A 20754-nucleotide genomic window follows, 5' to 3' on the forward strand; every position below is an offset into this window, starting at 1 on the left:
TTGTTGTCTCCCTCCTCTTTTCCCTTCCCCCTCCTGGAATTGATAAGCAATTTCACTGGGTTATGCATATGTTATCACTCAAATCCTATTTCCATATTATTCATTTTTGTAATAGAGTAATCTTTGAAAACCAAAACCATAAACAAGTGATAAATCATATGTTTTCTTCTGGATTTCTACTCCTATAGTTCTTTCTCTTGATATGGATAGAATTCTTTCTCATAAGTCCCTCAGAGTTGTCCTGGATCATTGTATTGCTTTTAGTAGCAAAGTCAATTACATTTGATCATCCCACAATGTTTCAGTTACTGTGCATAACTGGTTCTGCTCATTTCACTCTGCATCAATTCATGGAGGTCTTTCCAGTTCTTTTAGAAATTAAGCAGTTCACAATAGTATTCCATCACCATCATATGCCACAATTTGTTCAGCCATTCCCCAATTGAGGGACAACCCTTCATTTTCTATTTTTTTTGTCATCACAAAAAGGGACAGCTATAATGTTTTTGTACAAACAAAACCTTTCCCATTTAAAAAAATGTCTTTGGGATATAAACTCAGTAGTGGTATTGCTGGATCAAAAAACATGAATTCTTTTAAAGCCCTTTGGGCATAAGAATATAAACTTCTTAAGGGCAGAGATTGTGTTTTGTTTTGTCTTGGTATTCCCAGTGCCCAACACAATGCCCTAGCGCATAGCAGGCATAATAAATACTTGAACTGGAATTCCAGCTTCACAATTTTATGATTCTGTGGCATCCAACCCTAAGCCCTAAGCCCTAAGGACGGCTATCAGAGATGATAGTAAAAAAGAATATTAATTAGAATCTCCCCTCTGAGCAAGGGGAAACAGTCTAACTGTAGAATTCTGCCTTCTCTAGTAACTGGACAGAGAAAGTGGTTTTTCTCTCTGTATCAACCCTCAAATCCTTTATCTCTCCAGGGTTACCCAGCTGGAAAAGGAAGTGGCTACTCTTCGGGAAAAGATTCATCACCTGGATGACATGCTGAAGAGTCAACAACGGAAAGTTAGACAGATGATAGAGCAGGTCAGAGCACCCCTCACCACCCTTGGGGTTTCTCCCTTCTAGAGATACTCCAGCCTTCATTGATCTCTGGAATTATTTTTTCCTGTCAAGTTTGGGCAAGACTAGGAAGTCTTGCCTTGTATTTTGAGGTCTCTGGTAGAGTACTTGTAGCATACTCTTGGAGTAATTCAATGGTTTGAATTATCCCATCTCCTTTTTTTTTTTTCACTTCCCCTTGCTTTTGATTTTTTTTTAAACACTTACCTTCTGCCTTAGAATCAATGCTGTGTATTGGTTTCAAGATAGAAGAGCAGTAAGAGTTAGGCAATGGGGTTTAAGTGGCTTGCCCAGGATTATACAGTTAGGAACATCTGAGGTCCAGATTTGAACCCAGGACCTCCTGCCTCCAGGCCTAACCCCTCCAAATGAGTCACCTAGCTGTCCCTATGGAGGGGAAAGAGAATGAACCAAAAGTTAATTTCCCCTTTTCTCTGTTCGACTATCTGAGAAAACTGTGTATCGGTATTGTCAATGGAAAGGAGTCATTTCTCATTATTTTGCCTTTGTGGGTAACCTATAGCAAGTTTAAAATCTTAAGCTGAATTCCACCCCAACACACATTCACACTGGCATATTTCAGAGCTATCTTCCCTTCTCCACACTGTTAGGGTGTGCTAAGGAATGCAGACTCAATTTTCTTTAAGCCTAAGTAAATAATTAGGAGGATTCATCTACTGCACTGTAGAATATATATATTCCAAGGCCAAAAGGAACCCATTTTTGTGAATTGTTTGGCCTTCAGTTCCATTTCAATTATTATATTGATTTAAATGTCTTTTGTATAAAACAATTCGAGTGCAAGCTCATAAAGATGTAAAAATTCACATAAAAATTTTCATATCTTCTCTAGCAGCCAGAGGTGGAAGTCATTTTTTTAACTAGCCCATTTGTTTACCATCACAGCTCCAGAATTCTAAAACAGTGATTCAGTCAAAGGACACAACCATCCAGGAACTCCAAGAGAAGGTTGCCTACTTGGAAGCCGAGGTATGGCCTGTGGGAATCTCTGTAGAGGAGAATCTGCGACCTGAGAAGTTTGGGAGATTGATGGGGGCTGGGGTGGGGGAGGCGTCAGTAAATGAGAGTTTGGGACAGTTAGTTAATCCTCTCATTTTCATTCTTGGAAGGATCACCTTGGTCTGCAAAGTGTAGTTGGGTTTACGGAATCATTTCTAGTTTTGCTGAGTAACTAATAATTATTGAGCAACCCCTATCTGCAGAAGAGTTGAGGAGCTGCTATGTATGCAGAGACATACTGGAAAAGGGAGTCTTATGCTCTCGGGCTGCTTATAGCCTAGTGTGGTAGACTGGACTTGTGTGCCTTTGTACACGTGATATGTACATGGACTTAAAACAGCTACCTAAGGGACAGCTGGGTGGCTCAGTGGATTGAGAGCCAGACCTAGAGAAGGGAAGTCCTGAGATCACATCTGACCTCAGGTACCTCCTAGCTGTGTGTCTAAGAGTGACCAGAATATAGAAATGTTAAAGAAGAATCATTGTAAGGGAATGATCATTGTTGGCTGGAATTAATCACGGAAGATAACTTGGAGAAGGGAGAAGGCATTTCTACTGAGGAGTAACAATAGCTCTGAAGGCGCAGGAGGGGGGCAGTGGAGAGGGGGCAAGAGAGGATTAATTGAGGGGTTGAGAATTGCCATAAGGGGTGGATATGATCTCATCTTGCAATGTATCTTCTAGAATTTAGAGATGCATGACCGAATGGAACACCTGATAGAGAAGCAAGTCAGTCCTGGAAATTTCAGTACACAAACCCGAACCAAAAGTGATGGCCTGGGAAGGTGAGTATGTATAGGTGTGTGGGGCTTGGATCAGAAAAAAGGAAGGGAGAAAGAGAAAACAATCTTAGCTATGGAGAACTCCTCTTCACGAACTTGATATTGAAGAGACAGCTTATAAGAACAAATCTCTTCCATTAGACTAAGTGGGGTTCTTAACCTGGGCCCTGTGAATTAAAAAAAAAATTCATACACACACACACACACACACACGTATATAGATAACTCTAGTTCCTTGGTTTCTTTTGTAATGCCATATATTTTATCTTGTGAATTCAAAAACAATATTCCAAGAAAAGGGGTCCATTGGTTTCTCCAGATTGCACAAAGGCATTTTGTGCCCATGACACAAAAAAGTTAAGAACCTCTACTTTAGGGGGCAGCTGGGTAGCTCAGTGGATTGAGAGCCAGGCCTAGAGACGGGAGGTCCTGGGTTCAAATGTGGCCTCAGACACTTCCCAGCTGTGTGACCCTGGGCAAGTCACTTGACCCCCATTGCCTAGCCCTTACCACTCTTCTGCCTTGGAACCAATACACAGTATTGATTTCAAGATGGAAGGTAAGAGTTAAAAAAAAAATCTCTACTTTAATCCCTATTTTCCCACCCTAATCATTCTTTATCTGTCAGCCTGACACCCTGAACTTTCCTCATCCCTGTTTTTCTACCTCTAAATTGCCCTCTCCTCTTCTCTGACACCATTTATGGGCCAAGGTTGAAGATGTTTTATGGGATGATTGGAGAAGAAGAACATGTATGGATATAAAAGAACAGCATCAGCTTCATAGGACTGAAAAGGGTCTTGAAGCCATTATATCTATCTCACTACATCCCTAAAGGGCACCAAACTTCTAAGAGGTGATTGGCAATTCGGATTTTAAAATACTGGGTACCTAACCATAGGATTACTAGAAAGATTACTGAAAGAGCAAACCAGATAGATAGAAATGGAGGAGGACGTGGGTGGAGGAAGGGGCACTGCCGTTGATCGAGTAGGACATCCTGTATTAAATGTTCTTCTCTTTTCTTTTCAGCATTAGGATCTCCAAGCCTCCAAACCCTAAGCCCTTGCCTCTCATCAGGGTGGTGGAAACCTGAGCTGCATACTGAATATTGCTGCTTGCTACCCATATTAGCCTAAAGAGGAAAAACCACCTCCCTGTTGTATTTTACTTCTTGACTGCTCCCTGGCTACTCCCAGGGCCTTGTGTTTTTATATCTAATTCTTAAACTCCTTTCTTCTGTATGCTGGGCAGACAGAGGAGGGGGTTGGGGGGTGCCGGTGGCCTTCCTCTGGAAACCTGGAGCCCTTTGGTACCACCACCACAGAAACCCCCCTTTGCTGTGGCCAGGACAAGGGCAGAGCCATGATTGTTGCTGACCTTCATTAGAGAGGAGATTTTTTTCTTCTGAAAGAGGGTGTCAAGGTGCCCTGGAAACCAGGGTTATACAACAGGACTGGGACAGGGTGCCCTGGCTTGCCTCAGTCCTAACACATGGAGAGAAAAATATCCCACTTGGACTGACTCTCATCCTGAGGAACTGAATCTCCTAGCAGCACACCCATTTCCCCACTTCCTCTGTCCCCAACACTGCAGGGACTTAATCCTACTCCCAAGATGGTGGGATATAGACCTGGGTTGGAGGCTGTCTGGCTTCATTGCTGATGAATCTCACCTTTGGTTAAGTCCCTGTTTTTTTGGGAGGAGAGTGAGACAGAAAAATCTACATTCAAAGAATGGATTTGTAGCAGGAAAAGGTCCTTAGGGACACTGACAGCTATGCCCTCATCCTTGTTGCCTTTGTCTTCTACCACAATTCCCAGAAACCCTTGGAGTGTTTCGATTTGTTTTTGTTTCTTTTTTCCCCCTTCCTTCCCCACCCCAATTTAAATTCAACCCAAGAAGCACTCCAGGCTTCCTGGTCCCATTGCCTGAAGGATAGTTTTTCTACCAGATTGCATCAGTCCCAGGGAAGTGGCTGTGTTTCCCCCCATATTTATTTTCCTAAGTTATTGGTGTCTTTTTGGTTATGTCTTGTGGTTGTTTTAATACCAAAGTTCTGGAACCTACTTATAGAATTGCTCAAAACTGGGAAAAGCTTTTTTTTTTGGGGGGGGGGGATATGTCTTTCATCTTTCTCCTCTATCTGTGTTTCCCTCTCCTTTTCCCAAGCTGAATTTGTAGACCAGGGTAGGAGGGAGTGTATGTGTGTGTATATGAGGGGAAGTGGGAGGGGACAGGATGGGGAGGGAATTGTATATTGATTGTGCAGAAAATTCCTGATTAGGACCCTTTGAGAAAGGATTGGGTGCCCCCCTCAAATCTCCCTCTCCTTCCCTCTCTCCCACCACTCAGGGTCCTTTTTGGTAGTCTGCCTCTGAAGGATCCCATCTCCTCTTGGCCCCTGACTTCTAACCTCCGGTGATGGAGATAAAACATCTGAGGACTAGTAGAGTCCTGCAGAAGAATATTAACCGAGAGCAAAGCTCTTATTTGGTCACTTAGCTCTGCCTCTCTCAAAAGTGGAAGGCTTCAGTTTATCTGTGTCTGTGTAGAGGAAGCCTGGTACCAGGCCCAGCCCTGCCTAGAACTTGCTCCACCACTGTGGGCAAGTCATTCCATGCTTCAGTTAACTCATCTATAAATTGAAGGGCCTGAACTAGCCTATTTCTGAAGTCTCTCTTGACTCTAAAATGTGTTTCTAGCCTACACTCTTTATGTAGTGAACTAAATAAATGATATCAATGTGCCTCTTGAGATTCTGCTCTGGTTTTTCTCTACTGGTTGGCAAAACAAAATACCTCCATCTCAACCTTCTGAAGAAGGCTCTGCCTCTCACACTGGTGACTAATCTTCCCCCTTTGTATAATTTGTATCCCCTCAACCTCAAGGGTTTTGTGGTTTCCTTGAGTGCTTTCAGAGTGGGGAGAAGCTCCTTAAGTGGTCTGTCCTAGTCTAGAAGGGACAGGAGAGCTTGGGGGTGGCTCTTCATTCTGGCATTGCCCCTTGCCTGGTGTTGAGGCTTTAGCTGAATCCTGGAACATCTCTTGGCTTGGGAAAGGGAATTGGTTGGGGGTGGAGGTGCTGTGATTACAGATAGAACCACCAACTAGCACCACGGGGCAGATGAGTAACTAGCTGCCAAGTCCTTTGCAGAAATGAAAAGCTCTCTGGAAATGCTGACTGCAGCTGTTGGAGAGTGTTTGGGGCTATCTCTGGGCATCACTCAATTAGCACCAACTCTTTCTTTCTGGCAGGGAATGAAGTTGGCTGCAGGGCTGAATGGGGACATGGCTGAATTCACACTAATCCTCTCTGGACCAGAGAAACCTGAAACCCCACCCCCAGCCTTGTCCCTCTCCTGCCACCCTGTTCAGAGGACCATGAGGTCATATTGTTTCCCCCTCTTTCCTTTTTTCAGCAGGTTCACACCCATGGGTGCAGAATGCACCTCTCCTTCTAGAGGAGCTAGTCTATATTTTTAGCCCCTTGAATTTCTCCTTCCTCTGACACATCTGCCTGGGCTCTTCCCTTTGTTCTCAGAATTAACAGGGCCACATCAGGGTGGAGATTACTAAAGATCTAGGATGACTTCTCCTTAGAAAGAGACAAAGAGGGGGCAGCTGGGTAGCTCAGTGGATTGAGAGCCAGTCCTAGAGGTGGGAGGTCCTGGGTTCAAATGTGGTCTCAGATACTTCCCAGCTGTGTGACCCTGGGCAAGTCACTTGACCCCCATTGCCTAGCCCTTACCACTCTTCTGTCTTGGAGTCAATACACAGTATTGACTCCAAAACAGAAGGTAAGGGTTTAAAAAAAAAAAGAAAGAAAGAGGCAAAGAGAAGAGCCTGCTAGAAAAAGAAAAGGCTGCTTTTTGAGACTGGATCTTTTGATTTGACAAGTATTAAAGAGCCTACTATGTGCTTCTATTGGCAATGTTGTTCAGTCATGTTTGACTCTTCGTGACTCCGTTTAAATAAAATTAAAAAAAAAATAGGGGGCAGCTGGGAGGCTCAGTGAATTGAGAGCCAGGTCTAGAGTTGGGAAGACTGATACATCCTAGCTATGTGACCTGGGCCAGTCACTCAAGACAGAAGGGGAGGTTAAAAATGTTTTGTTTGTTTATTTTCTATAATTAATTATTCTCCAGCGATATTAAGAGACTGTTGATTTCTAGGCTGATTATATCACCCAAGCTTTCTACTGACATGCTCTGACTTTGCAATGGAGATTTCTAAAAAATAAAATAAAAATAAAAGATAGGGGGCAACTAGGTGGTTCAGTGATCGGAGAGACAGACCTAGAGATGGGAGATCCTGGGTTCAAATTAGACACTTCTAGCTGTGTGACCCTGGTTCCCTAGTCCTTACTACTCTTCAGCCTTGGAACCAATACACGAAGTATTGATGCTGAAATGGAAGATAAGGGTTTCCAAAAAAGAAGTCTATCCGATATAGTTTTCTTGGTCTTCAAGATAGGAATTATTGATTCATTACTAGACGAGTTGTAATGCTTTCAATCAATAAGTATTAAGCACCCTATTGTGTACCAAGCATTGTAATAAAGACCCAAAATGAAAATCATCATGGTCTATAGGAGAAATATGTATATATAAAAGTATACAAGATATGAATGGAATAAATATGTTATATATGTATATAAAGAGATGTGTGTATACATATATGTGCAATAATAAAAACCCATAATTTAAAAATTATCTGTGTATATATTCAGAAAAGGCACTAACCGTGGGGGAGATCAAGAAAAGCCTGATGTAGAATTGAAAAGATAGGATTTACGCTCTAGTAGGCTCTGAACTGGACGTTCCTGGGATCCCTTTCAGTTGAGAAGGCTTTAAGCCTCTGTATTTCACCATGAAGGTGTGGCGTCTTGGTGCATAGAGAGGAAAATTTGACGTAGGGAAGAAGCACCAGGCTTGGTAGGAAGAGAAAGAAAAGCCTCAGTGTCTTGGGAAACCAGCTAGAGGTGGAAGGAAGTGTGGTAGAGAGAGTCCTGTGTTCTTCAGGCTGGGCATGGTGAGCTAAGCTGTTCTTGGCCTGAATGCTCTATTTATTTCCTGTGTTTTGTCATTTCTAAGCCAGCTCCTGTGCTGTTCTAACATATTGTGGAGGGAGGATCAAGCCCTGTTCCCTGGAGCCTTTGCTGGATCAGCCTGTTTCCTTAAGCTGGGTGTCAGAGCTGCCCAGACATGCATTCCTCATTAGCAGCCTCCTATGAGCCTAGAGCGCTCAGCCCCAACGTGGGAAAAGAAACTGGGGAGGCCTCTTTGCAGGGGTGTTCTAGTAAATGTTTAACAACCAGTCCTGGGGGCGGGGAGGAATGCACCTTGACACATTTGAAAAATTTAATCGGCATTATTACCATCTTCTCCATCAATTTCTTAAGTCTAGACAATCAGCAAAGCAGTAAGTCTTACTCTACTTTTGCCAGTATCCAAAGTGTAGATGTTCACTGGAAGAATGTGTTTAACGATGGGATAGCTGGTTCCAAACTGGCCCCAGCACACCTTTCCTCTTTTCTTCTACGATTTGTTCATTTTCTTCATCCTCCACCGTGGCCAAGTCAGATATAACAAGGACATGGACGTCTTGGGGGGAAATCGAGAAAGTTAAAAAATATATTTTTTTAACGTCCTAACAAAGACTTGACTGGCTTTTTCATTCCTACTTAAATGGAACACTATTGGCTAACTTACTGAAAGACTAGGAGAAAGCCATGTCATCCCAAGAGTTAAGCAGTTTAAAGCTGACCATGGAATGGATTCTGGAAACTGGAGAGTGGACAAGGAGATGATCTTTGAGCTGGAATTAGCAGCTCTATCTTTGTAATCTAGCTAACAAAATTATATTTTCCTTCCTTTTCCCCTCCCTTCCTTCTCTCCTTCCCTTCATCCTTCCTTTCTTCCATCTTTCCCTCCCTCCTTCTTCTCTTCCTCCTTTCCTTCCCTCCTTCCCTCCCTCCTTTTCTTCCTTCCCTCCTCTCCCTCCCTCCATTCCTTTTTTTTGTAGGATCTCTAGCAATTCCCAGGGCTTTCTCAGTCCTCAGAGCTAAGCATTTCTGAATTTGGGATTGAGCCTATTAAAAATCTGACCAATAGCAGATACTAGCCTTGGGTTTTTGGCCTCTTTTTGTGTGTGTTCAGATTGAAGACTTTGGCATTCACAATTAGGAGCGGTTTCCTCCCTTCCCTGACTTAGTTCCAATCTCCATGGCTTCTCTTCTCAATTTCTAGAATGACCCAGTTTGAGACCCCCAAATTGCCCCACCTCCTTTCCTCCTAGGTCTCTATGAATAACTTTATACCAACAAAAAGAAATAAAAGTGTTTCTTAAAGAAAGATCAGGAGTGATTTTTGACTCAGCGTGTTCTTCAAACTCGTGGGGCCTTTAAGGTTTACAAAATAATTAACTCACGACATCTCTGGGAGGTCCATCTTCAATACGACCCACTCTATGTCCTCCTAAACTCATTGTATCTGGGTGGCAAAGTGGACAGAACAATGAGCCTAGTGTCAGGAAAATGAGTTCAAATCTAGCCTTAGACAATTAATTACTAGTTATGTGACACTGGGTAGATAAGTCATTTAACCTCTATTTGCCTCAATTTCCTCAACTGAAAAATGAGGATAATAATAGCAGAGTTGTTGTAATGATGAAATTGTAAGCACCTGGCCTATAATAGGCACTATAAATTTTTCCTTCCTCCCTCCCTCTCTTCTTTCCTTCCACACTGCTTCCTCCCCTTCCTCCTTTCTTCCTAACCTCTTTTCTTCCACCTTTTCCCCTTTCTTTCCTTTCTTCCTCTCTCCCTTCCTTTCTTGGGTGCCAAAGGTGAATGAGGGGCCTGCTTAGAAAATCCAATCTCTTGTAAGAGCCAAGTATTACTGTGTTAAGACCCAAATCAACATCAACAGATATCTGATGCCATACAGCTGATCTTCAGATGTTTGTGTCCCTAGATACCAACATAGTATAATAGTTTTCAGGACAAGAAGTGACTTTGGTTAGGTGGAACAGTAGATAGAATGCCAGATCTGAAGTCAGGAAGACTCAGCTTCATAAATTCAAATCTAGCTACAGATACTTCTTAGCTATTGTAAGAATTTAAATTTAGGTTTTTATGCTAATATGAGAGTTCTAAAGTAATATTGTGGTTGCCAATTTAAAAAATATTACAGCTTAAGTCAAAATGACTTTTAGCAGCTTTATTTACAAAGAGGTAGAAAGAGTGAAGGTGGAAAAATATAAATAAACCCTACCAGCTCTTCTCCTGAGAAGCAAGGTTCAGCCCCAGAAGGGCTTCCCCAAGACTCTGTCTCCACATGGATTTCCCTGTAATCCTCAGCCAGAAGTTCTGGTGGTGTCTTCAGCCAGGGTTCCACCAACACAGCCTCCTCCAAAGCTAAGGCAGGAATCTCCAGAACCAATCTCTCCAGAAGCCAGGAAAGGAAGTCTTGCTACTCACCCAGCAAACCAACACAGGAAAAGTCTTCTCCCCCTGTTCAGCTCACCAACACAGAGTGAGGAACTGAATCCTTGAACTAGCCTTTTAAAGCAGTTTTATCAATGTCACTTCCTGTCGCTCCCCCACTTTACAGGAACCAATCCAAGTCTTTCAATTTGCCTAGCACCACCCCAGGGAGTGGGGGGGGGGGAAGAGAGGGGGTTTGGAATAGTCACCTTTGGAAGTGTTAGCTTACTCTAGTAAGTGACTTCTTGTGAACTCACTTAGTGTTAAGTAGGGGTACTTTTAAGTTCTTGATTTGTTTAGCTAAAAATAGACAAGGGGAGAGTTAATCCTATTTTCACACTATGTGACCCTGGTTAAGTCACTTAACTCTGTAGGCCTCATCTGTCAAATGATCTGGAAAAGAAAATGGCAGACTACTCCATTTTCTTTGCCAAGAAATCACAAATGGGGTCATGAAGAGTTGGACATGACTGAAACGACGGAAAAACAACAAGGTGATCTTGGAAGCCTGTTCTACTTATTTATTTTACAGATGAGAAAACTGAGGCCCAGAGAGGTATTTTACCTAAACCTACACTGGCTGGCCTAGAACACAGGTCTCCTAAGAACCTAATATTCTATCCCCTAACATCATGGTGATTTGCACTAAGCTAGCAATAAGAAGATGAAATTGAATTGAAATAAATATAAAGTCTTATATAATTGGGTTCCAGAAATCAATTTCTCATGGAGAAGATGGAATAGCAGTTCATTTGAAAAAAGACCTCTGGCTTTTAGGAACTGAAAGTCCAGTAGAATTCCTCAGAATCATTGGGTGTGGTTTTGTTTGTTTGTTTTATTTTTTTAAAAGCCCTGAATGTGATCTTGAACTGAATTAAGAAGAGGATGATGTCTAGGAATATGGAGGTGATAATCTTGTTATACTCTACCCTAGAATATTTTCTCTGACACATTCACCTATTGAGTATTCTTTAAAATAGCATTCTTTTATTATTTTTTAGATTTTATTTTGTTTTTCAATTAGTAATCATTCATTTTTTTTCTCTTACTTCCCTCACCTCCCGATTTAAACCCTTGTGGCAAATTTGCTTAGACAAAATACGCACAAAACCAAATTCCAACAAATTAACATATTCAAAAAAATATATATGTCTTGTTCTGGACTTTGACTCTGTTACCTCTCAGTCAGGAGGTGAATTGGTTCATCACTTGTCCCTAGGATCATGGTTGATCATTGGGCTGATGAGAGTTCTTAAGTCTTGCAAAGCTGTTTGTCTTTACATAGTTGTTGAAGTTGTTCTCTTGGTTCTGATTATTTCACCCTGCATTAGGCCATGCAGATCTTCCCAGGTTTCTTTTTTCTTTCTTTTTTTTTTTAAATCCTTACCTTCTGTCTTGGAGTCAATACTGTGCATTGGTTCCAAGGCAGAAGAGTGGTAAGGGCTAAGCAATGGGGGTCAAGTGACTTGCCCAGGGTCACACAGCTAAAAAGTGTCTGAGGTCATATTTGAACCTAGGACCTCCCATCTCTAGACCTGGCTCTCAATCCACTGAGCTACCCAGCTGCCCCCTCTTCCCAGGTTTCTGAAAACTACTGTTTTCATAATTTCTTATGGCCCAATGGTATTCCATTACATATTTATACTATAAACTGTTTAAGTATTCCCTAGTTGATGGTACCTTTTTAGTTTCCAGTTCTTTGCAACTACAAAAAAAGCTTTTGTATTTTTGTATATATGAATCCTTTCCTCCTTTCTTTGATCTCTGCAGATTGTAGGCCTAGTATTGGTGTTATTGGGTCAAAGAATATGTACAGTTTAGTAACTTTCAGGTGATAGTTTGTCATTGCTTTCCACAATGGCTATTCCAATTCACAGCTCTACCAATGGTTCATTAAATGTGTCTTTTCCTGATGTCTCTACCTTTGACATTTTCTCTTCCTCATCTTTGCCATTTAATGGATAATGAGGTGGAGTCTAGGAGTTTTCTTTGAATTTTTCTAATTATTAATGATTTTAAGTATTTTTATATGATTATTGATAGCTTGGTTTTCTTCCTTTGAGAATTGCCTATTCATATCCTTTGACCATTTATGAAACAGAATGGTCCTTAGTCTCATAACTTTGAATCACCTTTTTTGTAAGTCACTGTTATTTTATTTTTAACTTTAAAAATTATATACTTAATCACTACCACCACCACAAACATTTAAATAAACAAATGTATACAAAAAGTATGTGTAAAACCACAAATTCCACATTGTTTACAATTTGTTTACAAACATGTAAATTATATATGTATACTACTAATAAACACCCCTTGCTTTTTAATTACTGTTGGATTTGTTTTACTTTCATGCTTTTTTCTCTTTATTTTGTGGCTATTTTTAAAAAGATAATTATATTATATTATTTTTATTCTATTTTCATCTTCATATATTTCCCTTATTTTCTTTGTATTTTCAATATCTGTCATTTCTAATAACATAATCCATTACATTCAAATATCACAATCTATTCAGCCATTTCTCACAGTTATTGCATTTGTGTTATTTCCAATTATTTTGTCATTACAAAACAAAGCTTCCATGAATATTTTCATACATAAACAGCTTTTTTGCCCTCTCAATAATGCCCTTAGGTCCTAATCCTAGTAATAGGATTCCCTAGATCAATGAGCATAAACAGCTTTACAGCTCTTAACACATATTTCCATACTGTTTTCTAAAAAAGCAATTCACAGCTGCTCTAGCAATATAATATCAGGTCTGTTTCTCTATGTTCCTATCAGTATTTAATTTGATCAACTTAACCCATCTGGTTCTCAGTTAACATACATTAACAGAACCATATTTTGCTATATTGGTCCTTAGGCAGCAGACACAATCTGTCGCCAGGACAATACTCTTTTCAAACCAAATCTTTCCAGCTTAGTCATATCCAGTGGAACTTTTGTTCCAACGCCATAACCCCCTCAGGAATTTAGGAATACCTCTATAATATGATGAGTTTTAAAGTAGGACTTTTGCAGACTATTTGTGCTCTCTAAATCATTATTATTCCACCAGAAACTGTTTGTATTATGTGTATACTTAGGCTTATATCTACTACTAACCTCATGCAGATGTGTGTGGACTCTCCAGATATCTATCATATTTAATTTAAGGTTCTATTCATTTCCTTAATTTCTTTTTTCATTTTTGGTGGGGTAAGATTTATCTAGAAAGGGTAAAATTAAAGTCCCCCATTATTATTATTTTGTTATCTATTTCTATCTATATCTCAATTTTTCTTTTAAAAAATCTGGATACTCTTAACACTTGGTGCACACAGGTCCAATACTGAATAATGCTTCATTATCCACAGTACTCTCCCTGACATAGTATAATTACTTACTCTGTTTATTCCTTCCAATTATATCTATTTTAATCCCATGTCTGTCTGAGATCATGACTGCTACCCCTGTCTTTGCTGGATCTGCTGAGGCATAATATATCCTGCTCCAGCCCCTCACTGTTATTCTATTTGTGTCTCTCATGTCTAGTGTGTTTTCATTGTGTTACTTACAAACAGAAAATTCTCAGACCCTGATTTTTTATCCTTTCTGCTATCCATTTTCTTTCCATGAGTGAATTCATTCCATTTACATTCAATGTCATAATAACTAGCTAGGCATGTCCATCTACTCCATTTCTCCTCCCTGATTGTCCCCCTTTTCCTTTCTTTTGGCTGTATCCTTCCTCACATTCCAAATTTCTTTGATTAATACCTCTTTGATTCATACCCCTTATCCTTTCTCCTTGCCCTCCTACTTCCAAATTGGCCCACCTTTCTGAAAGTCACTTCCTTGTCTCTTTCCTTTTCCCTTTTAATTCTTACTATATCACCTTTCCAAAAATTCTTTCAATCATGCCCTCCTACTTCTTATATGAGTTAAATTCTAAAAATCCCTCCCCTATTTTGTCCTAAGAGTCCTTTCTAACCCCTCACCTTACCCTCTCCCAACTCTTATTATGTACTCCATTTTAGGTATCACTCCATTCCCTCCTTTTTATTTTCCCTCCTTTCTCTTAATCTACCCTTCCTTCTTTTATTCCCTCAATTCTCTAAGGGAATTATCCTTATCTCATCCTTCCCTCCTGTTTCTCAGTATGTTAAGATTGTGACCCTTCTAATTGTGTATGTTCTCTGTTTATCCCAGAGAGTAGGGTTCTATTACTACCAACCCTCCACCTATTCCTTCTCTTCTCCATGACAGTTCCTCCATTCATTCCGCCTCTATATGAGATAGCCATTCCATCCTACCTCTTCCTGGTCTACTCCACTACCATTTCAGCTCATTCCACTCCATTCACCTCTATCTCAAAAGACTTCCATCCATATATGCCCCTTCAAAATTCCCAGAAAATGATGTCATTTCCAAGGGTCATAGATGACACTTCCCATACAGGAATCAAATGATTTAACCTTTGGATTGCTAATGATTAGTCTTTCATTGCCTTTCTATATTTCTTATTGATCAAATTTTCTGCTGAATTCTGGGTTTTCCTTCAAGAATAGTTGAAACTCCTTTAGTTCATCAAATATTCATTTTCCCCCTTTTATAATTATGTTTGTCTTTGCTGAATGTTATTCTTGGCTATAAACCCAGTTCTTTTGCTCTATGAAATGCTGTATTCTATGTCCTGCATTCTTTTAATGTTTTATTTTCTTTTAATGCTAGTTTTTTTTTAATGCAAACTCTTGTGCTGCTCTGACTGTAACTTCACTTTTTTTTTCTTATTGCCTGTAGTATTTTATGTTCCTATGCATTTTCATCTTTGGGTCTTTTTGAGGTAGTGATCAGTGGAGAATTGTTCCTTTATATATCTTGGAAATGAGACCATTATACAGTTTTTTTTTTAATTAGTCAACTACTTCTGTTTTAATTTTATCTATGTTGGTTTCTTTGTGCAAAAAATATTTAAATTTTATTTAATGAAAGTTGTGTATTTTATCTGGTAATATCCTCTTTATCTCTTATTTGATCATGAACTCTTTCTCATCCATAAAGTTGAGGTGATTCCTTTCTTGAGAAATTCCTAATTTGTTTATATTATTACCCTTTATATCTAAGTCATGTATCCATTCATATTGGCATATGGTGTAAGATATTGGTCTTTATCTCATTTTTTACTAGACTGCTTTCAAATTTTCCCAGTAGTTTTTTGTCAAATAGTGAATTCTTACCCCAGTAATGGGTTTTTGGTTTATCAAGCAAGAAGGCACTATATTAATTTGCTTCTCTATGTTATATACCTAAAATTTTCTGCTGATTGATCTTTCTGTTTCTTACCAAATAGTTTTGATAATTTCTAGTCTGTAATATAGTTTGAGATTGGTACTTTTTGGCTCTCTTCTCCCCTGCCCCCCCCCCCCAATATTTCTCTTTAGTTCTGTGACGTTTGTTTTTTTTTTTAAACCCTTACCTTCCATCTTGGAGTCAATACTGTGTATTGGTTCCAAGGCAGAAGAGTGATAGGCAATGGGGGTCAAGTGACTTGCCCAGGGTCACACAGCTGGGAAATGTCTGAGATCAAATTTGAACCCAGGACCTCTCGCCTCTAGGCCTGGCTCTCAATCCACTGAGCCACCCAGCTACCCCCACCTTTTGTTCTTCCAGGTGAATTTCATTATTATTTTTAAAACTCTATAAAGTAATTCTTTGGTAGTTTCATTGACATGACAATGGATAAGTGAATTAATTTAGGAAGTATATTCATTGGCTTGGCCTACCCATGAGCAATCAATCAGTCTAATTTTGATTAGTTAGCTGTCTTTATTTCTACAAGGTTTTTAGTTCTTATGTATGTATTAGTAGATAGACTCTTAAGTATTTTGAATATTCTACAATTAATTATTTTAGATGATGCTTCTCTTTTTATCTCTTTCTCAGGGATTTTGTTGATAATAAAAGAAATTTTGATGATTTTCACACTTAGTTTATGTTCTGAGATTTTGCTGAATTTACTAATTATATCTTTTTTTTTTTGCTTTATCTCCAGGTTTTTCTAAATAAACCTTCATGTCATTTAGAGAAAATGATCATTTTGTTGCCTCTTGACCTGTGCTTATTCCTTCAATTTCTTTTTCTATATTTAATAGCATCCTTTTGGGCAGTAAAGATGCTTATACTACCCACAATTATTGTTGTTGTTCATCCTTCATTTTCAAAGATAACCAATGGCATCATGGGGTGATGCCTTGACTTGTGGGTGAATTGGATTTAAGTGAGACAGAATTTTACAAAGTTATCAGCCTCATTCTCTCTTTCAGAGTCATTAAAATCCAGAGGAAAGACAAAAGTCAAGAAAACTAGTGATGACCCAGGATGCAGTGGATGACCTTGGTGTCTTTGATGTCTGGTCAAGTTCTAGGTGTGTCATATGACCTGCTTCAGCTGCCTTTATGGCCACTGAAACAAATGGTTTTCAACCATCCATTTCTCTTCCTCTTTTTTTTTTCATCCACCTATTTCTTCAGGGGAAGTCTTCACATGCTTGGGACATCCCCCTAAGTCACTGATTGATTCGAGGTCTGTCAGTTACCTTCAACCTGGTTCAGCTTGTTTGCCAAGACAGTTTTAATGAGGTGTGGCTGCTTGGAGCCACAGGTGAGAGAGCTGGGTGATAGGTAGACAGCAAAGATGGATGAGCAGCTCTGAAAAGGACTCTATAAGCCCTCACACCACAGGTCCACTAGAGGGCAGCAGGTCCTCACAACATGGGCAGATGGGTAGAAGAGTTTCTATTCAAGTTCTTGGTTCTTTTAGTTTTCTTTCTAGGTGTTTGGAGTTTTCTTTTAGGAAATTTTAATAGTTCAGCTCTTCATAACCCAGTGGAATTGCTTGTCAGCTCCAGGAGGGGGAGGGGAGAAGGGAAGGAGAGAACATGAATCATCTAACCATGGAAAAATATTAAAAAAAAATAATAAAATTATATTTTAAAAAAGAGTTCAGATTCTCCATATAAAGGAAGGCAACCAAGAAAATAAAGTTATTCAAATTAATCCTTGGGCCAAAAGGAATTAAGGTGAGGCTTAAAATAAATCAGACTTGAGTCTGGCAAATATTTTATGAAAAATAAAAAATCGATTCCTCTCCTAATTCAAGTTGACTGGATCTATTCAGAACTATCTCTACTAAGAGAGGCTAGGGTCATCATGGTGTCATAGATAGGACCTTAACAGTAATTTAGTTCAACCATTTCCTTTTATAAAATGAAGAAACTGAGACACCCTGAAAAGGTTAAGTGATTTATTCAAGGTTATACAGGTAGTAAAGATAAACAACTGGAAATTGAGTTCAGGTAGTCTGAATTCAAATCCATTGCTACTGTTTCTCCCAGTAGAATGTAAGCTCCCTGAGGAGAGAAATGGCTCCTTTTTTGTATCCCTTATACCATTACCCTCTCAGTTTCCCAGGCTTACAACCTAGATGTCATCTACTGCTTTCTGTTTCCATGCCCCATCCTATCCCTTGCCAAGGCCTGTCAATTTTCCTTTTGTAAAATCTCTCCTAAATGCCTTCTTTTCTCCTCTGATTCTGCTACCACTCTAGTGCGGTCCCTCAGCACTTTATGGTTGGACTATTGCAATGGTCTGCTGGTGGGTCTTCCAACCCTGAGTCTCTCTACTCCAATTTATCCTCCACTCAGCTGTCAAGTAAAAGTACTGATTTGACCCTATCATTCCCCTACTCGATAAATTCCAATGACTCCCTATTATCTCCATGGTCAAATATAAAACTCTGCTTGTCTTTTAAAGCCTTTTGTAATCTATTCCCTTCCTTCCATTCTTCTTATATCTTACTGTCTGCCAGGTATTCTGAGTTCCAATGATGCTAGCCTTTAAAAATTTTTTTAAAATAACCCTTATCTTCCATCTTAGAATCAATAGTATGTATTGGTTCCAAGGCAGAAGAGCAGTAAGAACTAGGCAATAGGAGTTAAGTGACTTGCTCAGGGTCACATATTTGAACCCAGGACATCCCATCTCTGGGGCCTAGCTCTCAACCCACTGAGCCACCCCACTCCCCTCTCCCTGGCCTTCTTTCTATTCCTCACATATTACTCTTTCCTTTTGACTCCAAGGATTCCCCCATGCCTGGAATTATTTCCCTTCTTGTCTCTGCCTTCTGGTTTCCCTGGATTCCTTCAAGCCTCAGCTAAAGTCCCATCTTCTGTACATCTTAACCTTGGTGCCTTCTCTCTGAGACTACTCCCAATTTATGTTTTCTTTAGCTTGTTTGGGCATAGTTGTTTGAATGTTCACTCCCTCATTGGACTGAGCTCCCCGAGAACAGACTTTTGTCTTTCTTTATATCCCCTATGTGCCTGGTACATAGTAGGTACTTAATTAAGACTTAGACCTCAAATAAATCAGACTTGAGATCAGAAAATATCTTACAAAAAACTGAAAATTCATTCCTAATCTAATTCAAGTTGATACCAAATATATTTAGAGGTAAACATGACTAAGTAAGACAGGACCATTGAGGGGCCATAAATGCTAAATGACTTGACTGATTTGATCAGGAAAGATGGCATATAAAAAAGGCACAACTCAACTGTGCTTTGAAGGAGGCTGGTGACTATCACCATCAGTGTTTGTGCCAGGGGTAAAGATACAGCATGCAGTCACAGAACAGAAAGAAGCAAGATCAAGCCCAGGTTAGAGCTGATCATATTGGGTTGATCAGTACCATATACATGCAAAACAAGATATAAAAAGTATAAGAATAATATCTCATAACAGTAACATGGGGCAAAATATATCCAAGCTTTGGAAGATGCCTCAAGGCTAGCATCTGTTTCAATTCTAATAGGAGGAACTGAGATGGATAGAAGGGAATAAGAGATTGGGGAAATGGTCAAATCTCTTCCCTGAAAATCTTTGGGATCAGGAATTACCCTTCTGTCAAGTCTGATTTTGGTAATGCAAAACAGAATCCACAGGACGGAGGAGAATGGGTAAGCCTTGACTTCAAGTTCATATCCAGGAATTGGATAATCTTAGTTGGCATCTGGTCACTGGTTCCCAGGAAAGTGAGGACTTATGTAGTCGCCAAGGGCTGCCATTTCATCTGTTGCAATTCTCCTCACAGCTTTGCCTCATTTGCAAACATCTGTGAGAGCTGTAAATATTAGTACATATGTGCTGACAGTAAACAGACTTGGTGAATGAAAGCTGTCAACATCCGGTGGTGCCTTGGGCTTGTATTTCTCCCTGCTTCTTTGTCTTCTTCTCCATCTCCAGGGCACGATTGGGATACAAAAGTCTCCAGGCTAGGGGGTGTGAAGGAACTGGTCATCTTTAAAGAAGACCAGAGAAAACCAAGGAAAAAAAAGATAGAATCACCTTCAAAAGGAAAAAAGTCCAGGGGTCAGGAGAGATAATAACGAACGTAAGGTCCATAGATTTATAACTGGAATCTTAGAAATCATCTAGCCTAACCCCTCAATTTACAGGTGAGGAAATAGACCCCAAAAGGTTAATCGATCTGCTCAAAGACATATGACAACCAAATAGCAGAACTGAGATGTGAAATTCATTCTTCTGTCTCTCAATCTAGTACTTCATGGTAGGGTTTATCCAGGGCAGGAATCTTCCCAGAGGATGTTTGGGAATGGAATTATTGGTTACTAGATACACATCCACTTAACTCAAAACACAATGCGGCTATCAGGGGAAAGGAGATATATATATATCTCTGGGATGCTTGGAGATAACATAAAGGACTTGGTAATTGATGCTGTCCAGGAACAAAAATTGGGATAAGACCAAAATTTTGGTTGCTAATACTAATATTGTACTTTAGTAGATTCATCATTTCATAATAAGAGCATTATTTTAGAGCTAGAGGAGACTTAAGAGAGCTTTGAATCCAATGCCTGCATTGTGCAGATATGGAAATTGAAGCTTAGGAGAGGTTAAGTGACTAAGGTTATAGAAACAGTAAGTCAAAGTATGATTTGAATCCTCTAACTTTAAACTCTGGTTCCATACAATAAATTTTTTTTAATTATATTTTTCTTTCTCAGATCATACATGTATACGATTTTTAATAATTGTTTTCTGATAATATTTTACAATACAATTTAAAAATAATATTTCCCCTAATTACATGTAAGACAATTTTAAAAATTCTTTTTTAAATTTTGAGTACTGAATTCTTTCCCTCCCTCCCATTTCCAACCCTCCCTGAGACAGTAAGCAATCTGATATAGATTTAAATGTACAATCATGTAAAACATTTTTCCATACTGGTCCTTTTGCAGAAGAAAACATGAACAAAAAAATGAAGAAAGAAAGTGAAATATATTATGCTTTGACCTGGATTCA

At 39.5% G+C, this 20754-nt stretch overlaps 1 protein-coding gene across 6 annotated transcripts in view; it reads left to right on the plus strand.

Annotated features, from left to right (window-relative positions):
* The window catches only part of TUFT1 (tuftelin 1), a 46051-nt gene extending 40407 nt beyond the window's left edge, over positions 1-5644 (plus strand). For 5 of the 6 annotated variants that reach the window (XM_007485434.3, XM_007485436.3, XM_007485435.3 and 2 more), the window contains 4 exons: positions 944-1049; positions 1992-2075; positions 2790-2890; positions 3920-5644. In XM_007485434.3, the coding sequence (XP_007485496.1) occupies positions 944-1049; positions 1992-2075; positions 2790-2890; positions 3920-3983 (355 nt within the window). In that variant the 3' untranslated portion in view covers positions 3984-5644. Of the gene's footprint in view, positions 1-943; positions 1050-1991; positions 2076-2789; positions 2891-3599; positions 3744-3919 lie in introns of all 6 variants that reach the window. The other variant, XR_463411.3, reaches the window with a different exon arrangement.
* Positions 5645-20754: the final 15110 nt, after the last annotated feature.

This window comes from Monodelphis domestica, chromosome 2, assembly GCF_027887165.1.
Source record: "Monodelphis domestica isolate mMonDom1 chromosome 2, mMonDom1.pri, whole genome shotgun sequence".
NCBI classification, from domain to species: Eukaryota; Metazoa; Chordata; class Mammalia; order Didelphimorphia; family Didelphidae; genus Monodelphis; species Monodelphis domestica.